The 12613-nt window shown below is 48.5% G+C and overlaps 1 protein-coding gene across 4 annotated transcripts in view; it reads left to right on the forward strand.

Annotated features, from left to right (window-relative positions):
• The window catches only part of RHOT2 (ras homolog family member T2), a 123669-nt gene that overhangs the window by 63345 nt on the left and 47711 nt on the right, over positions 1-12613 (forward strand). For 3 of the 4 annotated variants that reach the window (XM_063935060.1, XM_063935063.1, XM_063935062.1), the window contains exon 19: positions 10014-10174. The exons of the other annotated variant lie outside the window; for it this stretch is intronic. In XM_063935060.1, the coding sequence (XP_063791130.1) occupies positions 10014-10131 (118 nt within the window). In that variant the 3' untranslated portion in view covers positions 10132-10174. Of the gene's footprint in view, positions 1-10013; positions 10175-12613 lie in introns of those variants that run through there. 4 annotated transcript variants of the gene reach the window in all.

Below are 12613 nucleotides of genomic sequence, written 5' to 3' on the forward strand. Positions count from 1 at the left end.
ACGTCTTTTCAGCCTCAGTCCTTTCGTCCCCATAAGGGCAAGCGGTCAAAAGGCCAGTCATATCTGCCATGGGATAGAGGAAAGGGAAGAAGACTGCAGCAGGCAGCCCATTCCCAGGAACAGAAGCCCTCCACCGCTTCTGCCAAGTCCTCAGCATGACGCTGGGGCCGTACAAGCGGACTCAGGTGCGGTGGGGGGTCGTCTCAAGAGTTTCAGCACGCAGTGGGCTCACTCGCAAGTGGACCCCTGGATCCTACAAGTAGTATCCCAGGGGTACAGATTGGAAGTTCGAGACGTCTCCCCCTCGCAGGTTCCTGAAGTCTGCTTTACCAACGTCTCCCTCCGACAGGGAGGCAGTAGTGGAAACAATTCACAAGCTGTATTCCCAGCAGGTGATAATCAAAGTACCCCTCCTACAACAAGGAAAGGGGTATTATTCCACACTATATTGTGGTACTGAAGCCAGACGGCTCGGTGAGACCTATTCTAAATCTGAAATATTTGAACACTTACATAAAAAGGTTCAAATCAAGATGGAGTCACTCAGAGCAGTGATAGCGAACCAGGAAAAAGGGGACTATATGGTGTCCCGGGACAGATGCTTACCTCCATGTCCCAATTTGCCCTTCTCACCAAGGGTACCTCAGGTTCGTGGTACAGAACTGTCACTATCAGTTTCAGACGCTGCCGGTTGGATTGTCCACGGCACCCCGGGTCCTTACCAAGGTAATGGCCGAAATGATGATTCTTCTTCAAAGAAAATGGACGATCTCCTGATAAGGGCAAGGTCCAGAGAACAGTTGGAGGTCGGAGTAGCACTATCTCAAGTAGTTCTACGACAGCACGGGTGGATTCTAAATATTCCAAAACCGCAGCTGTTTCCGACGACACGTCTGCTGTTCCTAGGGATGATTCTGGACACAGTCCAGAAAAAGGTGTTTCTCCCGGAGAAGAAAGCCAGGGAGTTATCCGAGCTAGTCAGGAACCTCCTAAAACCAGGAAAAGTGTCAGTGCATCATTGCACAAGGGTCCTGGGAAAAATGGTGGCTTCTTACGAAGCGATTCCATTCGGCAGATTTCACGCAAGAACTTTTCAGTGGGATCTGCTGGACAAATGGTCCGGATCGCATCTGCAGATGCATCAGCGGATAACCTTATCGCCACGGACAAGGGTGTCTCTTCTGTGGTGGTTGCAGAGTGCTCATCTGTTAGAGGGCCGCAGATTCGGCATACAGGACTGGGTCCTGGTGACCACGGATGCCAGTCTGAGAGGCTGGGGAGCGGTCACACAGGGAAGAAACTTCCAGGGAGTATGGTCAAGCCTGGAGATGTCTCTTCACATAAATATACTGGAGCTAAGAGCGATTTACAATGCTCTAAGCCTGGCAAAACCCCTGCTTCAGGGTCAGCCGGTGTTGATCCAGTCGGACAACATCACGGCAGTCGCCCACGTAAACAGACAGGGCGGCACAAGAAGCAGGAGAGCAATGGCAGAAGCTGCAAGGATTCTTCGCTGGGCGGAAGATCATGTGATAGCACTGTCAGCAGTGTTCATTCCGGGAGTGGACAACTGGGAAGCAGACTTCCTCAGCAGACACGATCTACACCCGGGAGAGTGGGGACTTCATCCAGAAGTCTTCCACATGATTGTGAACCGTTGGGAAAAACCAAAGGTGGATATGATGGCGTCTCGCCTCAACAAAAAACTGGACAGGTATTGCGCCAGTTCAAGAGACCCTCAGGCAATAGCTGTGGACGCTCTGGTAACACCGTGGGTGTTCCAGTCAGTGTATGTGTTTCCTCCTCTGCCTCTCATACCAAAAGTACTGAGAATTATACGGCAAAGGGGAGTAAGAACGATACTCGTGGCTCCGGATTGGCCAAGAAGAACTTGGTACCCGGAACTTCAGGAGATGCTCACGGAAGATCCGTGGCCTCTACCTCTAAGACGGGACCTGCTTCAGCAGGGACCGTGTCTATTCCAAGACTTACCGCGGCTGCGTTTGACGGCATGGCGGTTGAACGCCGAATTCTAAGGGAAAAAGGCATTCCGGAAGAGGTCATTCCTACACTGGTAAAAGCCAGGAAGGAGGTGACTGCACAACATTATCACCGCATTTGGAGAAAATATGTTGCGTGGTGTGAGGCCAGGAAGGCCCCCACGGAGGAATTTCAATTGGGTCGATTCCTACATTTCCTGAAAACAGGATTGTCTATGGGCCTCAAATTGGGGTCCATTAAGGTTCAAATTTCGGCCCTGTCGATTTTCTTCCAGAAAGAATTGGCTTCAGTTCCTGAAGTCCAGACTTTTGTAAAAGGAGTACTACATATACAGCCCCGGTTGTGCCCCCAGTGGCTCCGTGGGACCTTAATGTAGTTTTGGATTTTCTCAAATCCCATTGGTTTGAGCCACTCAAATCGGTGGATTTGAAATATCTTACATGGAAAGTAACCATGCTACTGGCCCTGGCTTCAGCCAGGAGAGTGTCAGAATTGGCGGCTTTATCGTATAAAAGCCCATATCTGATTTTCCATTCGGACAGGGCAGAACTGCGGAAGCGTCCTCAGTTTCTGCCTAAGGTGGTGTCAGCGTTTCACCTGAACCAGCCTATTGTGGTGCCTGCGGCTACTAGCGATTTGGAGGATTCCAAGTTGCTGGACGTTGTCAGGGCATTGAAAATATATATTTCAAGGACGGCTGGAGTCAGAAAATCTGACTCGCTGTTTATACTGTATGCACCCAACAAGCTGGGTGCTCCTGCTTCTAAGCAGACGATTGCTCGTTGGATTTGTAGCACAATTCAACTTGCACATTCTGTGGCAGGCATGCCACAGCCTAAATTTGTCAAGGCCCATTCCACAAGGAAGGTGGGCTCATCCTGGGCGGCTGCCCGAGGGGTCTCGGCATTACAACTCTGCCGAGCAGCTACGTGGTCGGGGGAGAACACGTTTGTAAAATTCTACAAATTTGATACCCTGGCTAAAGAGGACCTGGAGTTCTCTCATTCGGTGCTGCAGAGTCATCCGCACTCTCCCGCCCGTTTGGGAGCTTTGGTATAATCCCCATGGTCCTGACGGAGTCCCCAGCATCCACTTAGGACGTCAGAGAAAATAAGATTTTACTTACCGATAAATCTATTTCTCGTAGTCCGTAGTGGATGCTGGGCGCCCATCCCAAGTGCGGATTGTCTGCAATACTTGTACATAGTTATTGTTACAAAAAAATCGGGTTGTTATTGTTGTGAGCCGTCTGTTCAGAGGCTCCTACGTTTGTCATACTGTTAACTGGGTTCAGATCACAAGTTGTACGGTGTGATTGGTGTGGCTGGTATGAGTCTTACCCGGGATTCAAAATCCTTCCTTATTGTGTACGCTCGTCCGGGCACAGTATCCTAACTGAGGCTTGGAGGAGGGTCATAGGGGGAGGAGCCAGTGCACACCACCTGATCCTAAAGCTTTATTTTTGTGCCCTGTCTCCTGCGGAGCCGCTAATCCCCATGGTCCTGACGGAGTCCCCAGCATCCACTACGGACTACGAGAAATAGATTTATCGGTAAGTAAAATCTTATTATTTCCCCACTCTCAGCTGCCTCTGGAAGGGTCACCATACTTGATCACTGGGGCACTGATAAGGTACAGAACAGTCACAATCTGTCTTTGACTGCATTGGACTGTTTTATGTATGTGTGTGTGTGTGCTGAATTTTACAATTTACTGTGCTTTGCATGTCAGCGCCCTCTCCACTCCCCTCCCCCCCTCCAAGGGAGAGTACGGCGCTATGTGACAGGAGTTATTTATCCCTGTTGCCGCTCTTTTTTAACAATTTTTTTTTTAATTGAAGACGGAGCGGGTGTGAAGGAAGGTTAATACCTTCCCGCTGCCGCCGGACACTCAGTGTATAGACGCCGCGGTCCGCCCCCGGAAGGGGAACCGCGGCCTTTACAGCTACAGGAGTGTGTTAGCTGAAGGGGGAGGAATGGCTAGACGCAGCAGTGACGCTGAGGGGAAGGAGACACTTCCCGCCTTGTTAAACCCGCGCGCACTTCCGCCCACCCTCTGTGGGGGGTATTGAGCTCCGGGCGCCATCTTCTGCAGTCACTACGGGGGATGCTCTCACTCTGTTCGGTACAGACGGGGACCAGGCAACAGCAAGTATATTAGTTGCTTTGCATTATTATTATTATATGACAAGGCCTGTTATTTAGTGTTGCACTCATTATCAGGTGGGCTTCACTAATAGATTACAAATTCATCCTGTTATTCTAAAGGGCATATAGGATCAGTTTGGTTCTGGGAAGACCTTTTATTACTTATTGTTCCACTATTTTAAAATAGAAATATGGGCAATAAGCTGGACAAATCTACAAAAGTGAAGACAGCCTCGGTTGTTTATTTTGCCTGCTCACAATGTGGTTCCAAGCTTTCAAAAGGTAGCACGGACGCGGGTTCTCTCTGTACGACGTGCTCTGGTACACCAGTAGCGGACCGGCAGGGAGGTTCTATAAATCAGTCTATGCCTCTGTGGGCCAAACACATGGCCAATGCCATTTCAGATTTACGTCAGTCCCAATCAGGTGCAAATCCCAGAGACTCCCGAGGAGCCACTGTGGGCAAACAATATGGACAAATATCTCTCTGATTTTACTCAGTCTTTGAATAAGTTTGAAAGCTCTTCAAGCAGTTCTGCTGCTACAAAACGGTCACAGCCATTACCCGCTATAACCTTTCCAGCGGAGGAGTCCGATTCTATAACCTCTCCCTTAGAGGAAGGTGAAGTAGGCCCAGAATGGGAGGATACTTCGGCTTAGGAAGAAGAGGAGCTATCTACGAGCTCAGGTGTCAGACTACTGATAGAGGCCATACGTCAGACTCTTAATCTCCAAGAGACGGCGGTGGCGGAGACTTCAGCTGCCTTTTTCAAAAGACAAAATAGACGGGTTACTGTTTTCCTTTCTTATTCGCATTTTGCAGATATATTGAAGGAACCCTAGCTTAAGCCGGACTCTCGTTTCCAGGCCCCTAAGAAACTGAGATTTCTGTATCCTTTTTTGGAGGAAGACACAAAGTTTTGGGAAACTGCACCAAAATTAGATGCCCCCATTACACACTTCGCGAAAGCTACGATTATTCCCTCCGTACAGTCTGCGACCTTTAAAGTTCCCACAGACAGGAAGATAGAGGCAATCCTTAAATCTGTTTGCTCTATCAGGTATTTCTCTGCGTCCAATTCTCACTGGCGCTTGGGCTCTTAAGGCTGTGGATGACTGGCTATCACAAGTGGTGTCTGGAATGCAATCTAACGATCCGTCGGAAGCTATTCAATTGGCAAAACTAATTTCTGAGGCTCTGACTTATGTTGGAGAAGCCTTGTTGAACCCTGCTGCGCCGCAATCGCGTCTCTGCCTTGGCTGTAACGGCAAGAAGGTCTCTCTGGCTTCAGGTTTGGAATGCTGACTCCGATTAAAAACAGACCTTAGCTCGTAGACTGGCCATTAAGCCTACCGACAAACCTACTGCATGACGTCTCGAGGTCTTCGGAGGGATCAATGGTGGTCGGGGCTCGGTTACTGCAGTTCATGGATGTGTAGCTCCTGTCGAATCCCAATCGGTGGGTGACGGGGGTCATATCCAGAGGATATATCTTGGATCTCGAGGAACCGCTCCCACATCGTTTTTTCGTCACCCCTCTCCCGAGTGATCCCTCCAGACGTCGAGCTCTTCTTCAAGCGACGGCCACCCTTTTACACAATGGAGTAATTCTTCCAGTTCCCGACCAGCAAAGAGGTCAGGGATTTTACTCGAGTATTTTTCTCGGAAACAAACCAGACGGTTCATTTTGACCCATTTTAAATCTCAAATACCTAAATCTGTATCTCTCTGCCCAGAAATTCAAAATGGAATCCATTCGTTTGATCATCACGGCCATGGAGCCGGAGGAATATTTGGCTTCCGTAGACATAAAGGATGCATACCTGCATGTTCCCATTTGGACAGGTCACCAATATCTTTTAAGATTTGCAGTCGGCCCTTGGCATTTTCAGTTTCAAGCTCTCCCATCCGGGCTCTCCACGGCCCTTCAGGTGTTTACAAAGATCATGGGCCAAATCGTCGCAGTTCTAAGGTGTCAGGGAGTCAACATTACTTCTTACTTGGACGATCTCCTAATCAAAGCCCCATCGGAGATGATTCTTCGCCAGCACTTGCAACTCACAATAGACCCCCTGCAGTCATTCGGATGGATAATATATTTCCCAAAATCGTCACTGCTCCCTTCCCAGAAGATGATATTTCTGGCACTCTTATTTGACACCAGGAGCCAGAGAGTGTTTCTTCCTCAGGACAATATCCAGGACCTACAGTCCAGAATTCGAACACTGATAAAATTACCGAGAGTTTCAGTTCTCAGATGCATGCAGGTGTTAGGCAAGATGGTTGCAACCTTCAAGGCAGTCCCATACGCCAGATTTCATGCCCGACCCCTTCAAGCTCAGATTCTTCGCTGTTGGACCCGGATGGGCCCACACTTCAAATTACAGTTGTTTTTCCGCTTGTCGGTACAGACTCGTCAGTCGCTCCACTGGTGGCTTCACAGCCACAATCTGACCAAGGGAGCTCCGTTCGCGATTTGGTCTTGGATGATGGTCACCACAGACGCCAGCCTCACGGGCTGGGGTGTGGTATTTCAAACTCATCACTTTCAGGGACTCTGGAAGAGGCAGGAGTCATTGTTGCAGATTAACATTTTGGAACTGCGAGCGATCCGATATGCGCTCATTCATATACAGTCCAGGGTCATCCAGTTCGTGTTAAGTCCGACAACTCCACGGCGGTGGCTTACATAATCAAACAAGAAGGAACTCGAAGCTGGACCGCCATGAAAGAGGTCGCTCATATTCTCACGTGAGTGGAGAGTTGGGTTCCGGCCATCTCCGCAATTCACATTCCGGGAGTCGACAACTGGGAAGCAAATTTCTTGAGCTGTCACACAGTTCATCCGGGAGACTGGGAGCTTCGCCAGGAGATGTTTCTTGCTCTAGTGTCCCTGTGGGGAACGCTCGACATAGATCTCATGGCGTCTCGTCTCAAAAAAAAGCTTCCTCATTACGGGTCGCGCACTCAGGACCCTCAAGCAACTCTGGTAGATGCTTTGACAGCTCCATGGCAGTTTCAACTGGCATATGTGTTTCCACCATTTCCGCTGATTCCACGTCTACTTCAACGCATATGGCGAGAAGGTCTGCCGGTTATTCTGGTAGTTCCGGATTGGCCGCGTCGCCAGTGGTACACTCTTCTGTGCGGCATGGTAGTCGGGGAGCCTTTCCGTCTGCCTCAGCGACCGGCTGGCTTTGACGGCATGGTTCTTGAATCCAGCATTTTAAGGGCTAAAGGATTATCTCGGCCAGTCATACAAATGATGATTCAGGCCAGGAAGCCGGTAACTGATGGAATTTATCACAGGGTGTGACGTATTTACATTGCTTGGTGTGAAAAACGCGGATTGACACCGGACCTTTTTAAGGTGCCTCGCCTGTTGTCTTTCCTTCAGGACGGTCTCGCTAAAGGTTTGCGACTTTCCTCGCTTAAAGGACAGGTCTCTGCCTTATCGGTGCTTTTTCAAAGAAGATTGGCTCTCATTCCAGATGTCCAGACTTTCTGCAAGGAGTGCTTCGGATTCAACCACCTTTTGTTCCCCCGGTTCCTCCCTGGGACTTGAATTTAGTTCTTACGGCTATTCAGAGATCTCCGTTTGAACCTTTGGAATTTGTGGAATTGCTATTCCTAACACTCAAGGTTGTTTTCCTTTTGGCCATTGCCTCAGCCAGACGTGTATCGGAGTTAGCGGCTCTGTCTTGCAGGCCGCCTTTGTTGGTTTTTCATGATGACCGTGTGGTTCTGTGTACAAAACCTTCTTTGCTTCCGAAGGTCTTGTCGGCTTTTCACCTTAATCAGGACATTGTCCTTCCAGCGTTTACTCCTGCTTCCTCTGGGGAGGAAAACCATTTGGCTTTATTAGCTGTTAGGGCCTTACACATTTACTTGTCTCGTACCGAATCTATCCGTCATATGGATACGCTGTTGGTGTTGGTTGACGCACCCAAACAGCGTTGGCCGGCTTCTAAGAACACGGTGGCTCGTTGGGTGACTTCGGCCATTCGGCAGGCATACGTTTCTTCTACCATTACTGTGCCTGACCCAGTACGGGCTCATTCGACTAGGGCTGTTGGAGCCTCTTGGGCTGTTCGCGGGGTTGTTTCTGTCGAGCAGCTGTGTGGAGCGGCGACCTAGTCTTCCGTGCATACCTTCACAAAATTCTACCGTTTTCATAAGTTTGGTTTGGAGACTGCCTCTGTTGGGCGTCAAATTTTACAGACGGCTATGCCGTCTACGTCTCCCTCTCATTAGCTTGCTTTGGGAAATCCCAGCAGTAAATGCGCAGCGTCCCCCAGATGGAAATAGGGATTTTTGTTTACTTACCGTAAAATCTCTTTCTCTGATTCCATCTGAGGGACGCTGCGATCCCTCCCGTATATTTGTCTGGTATAGTGGTTATGTTCTGTTTTGTCTCTCTTGGCTTGGCTAAACGTTAACTGAGGTACTGGTTGGTCAGGCTGGAGATGGGAGGGGTTAGAGGAGGGAGGAGTTAGTTTTCTATAGGTTCTGTGCCAAACTCCACTACCCACACACTCTAACCTAGCAGTAACTGCACAGTGTTCCCCAGATGGAATCAGAGAAAGAGATTTTACGGTAAGTAAACAAAAATCCCTTTTTCTGCTCGCTCTTGGTGGTCTTCCGTGAAGTATGCCTTTTAAAACCTGGACCTGACAGCGGGGGTCCACGTGACAGGCACAAGATCTCACCAAGGACCTAACTCCCAGCGTCTTTACATGCTGTCAGCACATTATTCAATTACTGCATTTCTCAGACACTGAGTTCTACTTTTGTTTATTAATGTGTTTAGTGCGGGCTTTTGTGACCGTATTTATCTTCATATTAAACTGTTGAGGAACAATATGTCCCAGGGCATGCTGCAAAGTGTAGTTCTGCAGCAGCTGACGAGCTTTCCTAAACTTGGTTTAGAAATACATGCCTGGTTTGTGTGTCAAGTGAATAGAACGCATCAGAATCGCTTGTTGCGTTTGTTCCTGTCTCACAGTTGATAAAATGATCACCGTAAGGGAGCTGGAGTAATAAACACCTCTGTTAGTCTGCAGAAGAATCCAGCCCACTGACATATACTGGGAATCCAACCTCTTGCCGCTTCCCATCCTGCCCCTCTCCAGCTGTTGGTGAATCTGTACATCTTTAAACCCTGTTGTGTCGACTCTGGAAACCAAGGCGGATGAAAATTCTGGGATTCATCATGAGCTCCTCTCGGATTTTGAGCTGTCCTGGATCCCATTGACTGAGGTTACCTTCTCCCATTCTGCCCATAGCAGATCCAAGCCCTTTTCCTCCCCCTTACCCTCTGTGTGCCTGATGTGTCTCCCACCTTGTTTGCAGCCTGCTGAATAGCTTTCCTCAGAGCTGTTCATTTTCCTCTTGGCGAAACTGTATTTGTTGCCAAACAATAACTGCAACAAGCTGTTCCTCTGGAAATCATTCGCACCAAGCCGTCTTCTTGTTTGCCTGTTTTCCTTACTGTGTTATTTGCTAAAGTTTCTATCGAATCAAATTATCAAGAAAAAAAAAAAATCTGCTTGCAATCTCTATGTATGCAGATATGTTGTTGATGCATTGAAATACTATAGTTTGTAAGCGTATAAGCCGAGCAGTCTTACCTCTATGAAGGTTTAATACCCAGTCTTGCAATTTTTTTTCTTTCCTGTGTTTGTTCCCACTTGTAAAGAGCAGTGGAGTATGCTGGCATCATGTACTTAAATTGTAACGATAAATACTCTGGGACCCCGTTATTAGTGATGTAATTGCAAACCGTATTATCTGGATACAAATGTTGTGCAGTATTTCCCTTCCCAGAACCCTTAGCGGTAACGCCCTCTTTTATCTTTCTGCAGCCACCTTCATGACACTGACCTCAGCACGGCTTCTTTCTGGCTACGCGTGGCGCTGGGAGCCACGGTCGCTGCCGTCATGGGATTCACACTGTACAAAGCACTTCTGCGCAGCAAGTAACCTGCGATGCCGCCTTTTATCTAAATAAAAACCAGCTCAAAGACTCCTGACACCCCAAAGCTCTGACCACTGTGACCGAATGTAGAGAACAGGCTGCATTTTGTGTTATGGTTCGAGTTGGACCCCTTCCCCATACACTGGGGTAATTGCCCATCTGTAAAGTACTCTGGAGAAAACACCAATTTTATAACACTGTTAACCCCTCTGTTTCCTCTCTTGGCACAGAGAGACACTGATGAGTGACCGCGATCTCTTGTCCTGTGAGAGGTTACAGTTAAGTGAACTTATGACCGTGAAGTATTCGTTGAAGGCTACTTCCTTACATCTGCTTCATCTTCTAATATGTTGTTGGGTTATAAATCCACCAACATTGGACTAGTGAAAAGTTACCTATTCCCATGTGAAGCTGCCACACAGGCTGCTGACGTGTTGCGGGACGTTCCGTCTGCACCTGTGCGGCTGCTGCCTGCTTCACCAATACCGGAGAAGATATTTTTACCTTTATATATAGGACGCATATTATCGGTGTGGGAAGTGGTCTCATCTGCTGTTCTTGGGCACAAGGTTACGATTATTGGAACAATGTTTGGCAGTAAAATACATACTGGAAGGTCTTCTATAATCCAAGCTTTATAGTGTTAAAGCTAATCCTATACGACGAATAGACATTTTCTGATTCAATAAGGCATCCAAAATCTACCTCTGTATAATTTATATTCAAATCGCAATCTCTTGATCCACACAATAGGTCTCTCATCCAGCGACCTCTCTCTCTCTCATCCTGGCTGGTAAGGTCTGGGCTAATTGCTTTTCTCTATCGTCCTAGTGGATGCTGGGGTTCCTGAAAGGACCATGGGGAATAGCGGCTCCGCAGGAGACAGGGCACAAAAAGTAAAGCTTTAGGATCAGGTGGTGTGCACTGGCTCCTCCCCCTATGACCCTCCTCCAAGCCTCAGTTAGATTTTTGTGCCCGGCCGAGAAGGGTGCAATCTAGGTGGCTCTCCTAAAGAGCTGCTTAGAAAAGTTTAGCTTAGGTTTTTTATTTTACAGTGAGTCCTGCTGGCAACAGGATCACTGCAACGAGGGACTTAGGGGAGAAGAAGTGAACTCACCTGCGTGCAGGATGGATTGGCTTCTTGGCTACTGGACATTAGCTCCAGAGGGACGATCACAGGTACAGCCTGGATGGTCACCGGAGCCTCGCCGCCGGCCCCCTTGCAGATGCTGAAACGAGAAGAGGTCCAGAATCGGCGGCAGAAGACTCCTCAGTCTTCTTAAGGTAGCGCACAGCACTGCAGCTGTGCGCCATTTTCCTCTCAGCACACTTCACACGGCAGTCACTGAGGGTGCAGGGCGCTGGGAGGGGGGCGCCCTGGGAGGCAAATGAAAACCTTTTTTGGCTAAAAATACCTCACATATAGCCTCCGGGGGCTATATGGAGATATTTAACCCCTGCCAGAATCCGTTAAGAGCGGGAGACGAGGCTGCCGAAAAAGGGGCGGGGCCTATCTCCTCAGCACACAGCGCCATTTTCCCTCACAGAAAGGCTGGAGGGAAGGCTCCCAAGCTCTCCCCTGCACTGCACTACAGAAACAGGGTTAAAACAGAGAGGGGGGGCACTAATTTGGCGTTAGAAATATATAAAAAAGATGCTATAAGGGAAAACACTTATATAAGGTTGTCCCTATATAATTATAGCGTTTTTGGTGTGTGCTGGCAAACTCTCCCTCTGTCTCTCCAAAGGGCTAGTAGGTCCTGTCCTCTATCAGAGCATTTCCTGTGTGTGTGCTGTGTGTCGGTACGTGTGTGTCGACATGTATGAGGACGATGTTGGTGAGGAGGCGGAGCAATTGCCTGTAATGGTGATGTCACTCTCTAGGGAGTCGACACCGGAATGGATGGCTTATTTAGGGAATTACGTGATAATGTCAACACGCGCCAAGGTCGGTTGACGATATGAGACGGCCGACAAACAATTAGTACCGGTCCAGACGTCTCAAAAACACCGTCAGGGGTTTTAAAACGCCCGTTTACTTTAGTCGGTCGACACAGACACAGACAGGGACACTGAATCCAGTGTCGACGGTGAATAAACAAACGTATTCCTTATTAGGGCCACACGTTAAGGGCAATGAAGGAGGTGTTACATATTTCTGATACTACAAGTACCACAAAAGAGGGTATTATGTGGGATGTGAAAAAACTACCGTAGTTTTTCCTGAATCAGATAAATTAAATGAAGTGTGTGATGATGCGTGGGTTCCCCCCGATAGAAAATATGGGCGGTATACCCTTTCCCGCCAGAAGTTAGGGCGCGTTGGGAAACACCCCTTAGGGTGGATAAGGCGCTCACACGCTTATCAGAACAAGTGGCGGTACCGTCTATAGATAGGGCCGTCCTCAAGGAGCCAGCTGACAGGAGGCTGGAAAAATATCATAAAAAGTATATACACACATACTGGTGTTATACTGCGACCAGCGA

This window comes from Pseudophryne corroboree, chromosome 7 (assembly GCF_028390025.1).
Source record: "Pseudophryne corroboree isolate aPseCor3 chromosome 7, aPseCor3.hap2, whole genome shotgun sequence".
Taxonomy (NCBI): Eukaryota; Metazoa; Chordata; class Amphibia; order Anura; family Myobatrachidae; genus Pseudophryne; species Pseudophryne corroboree.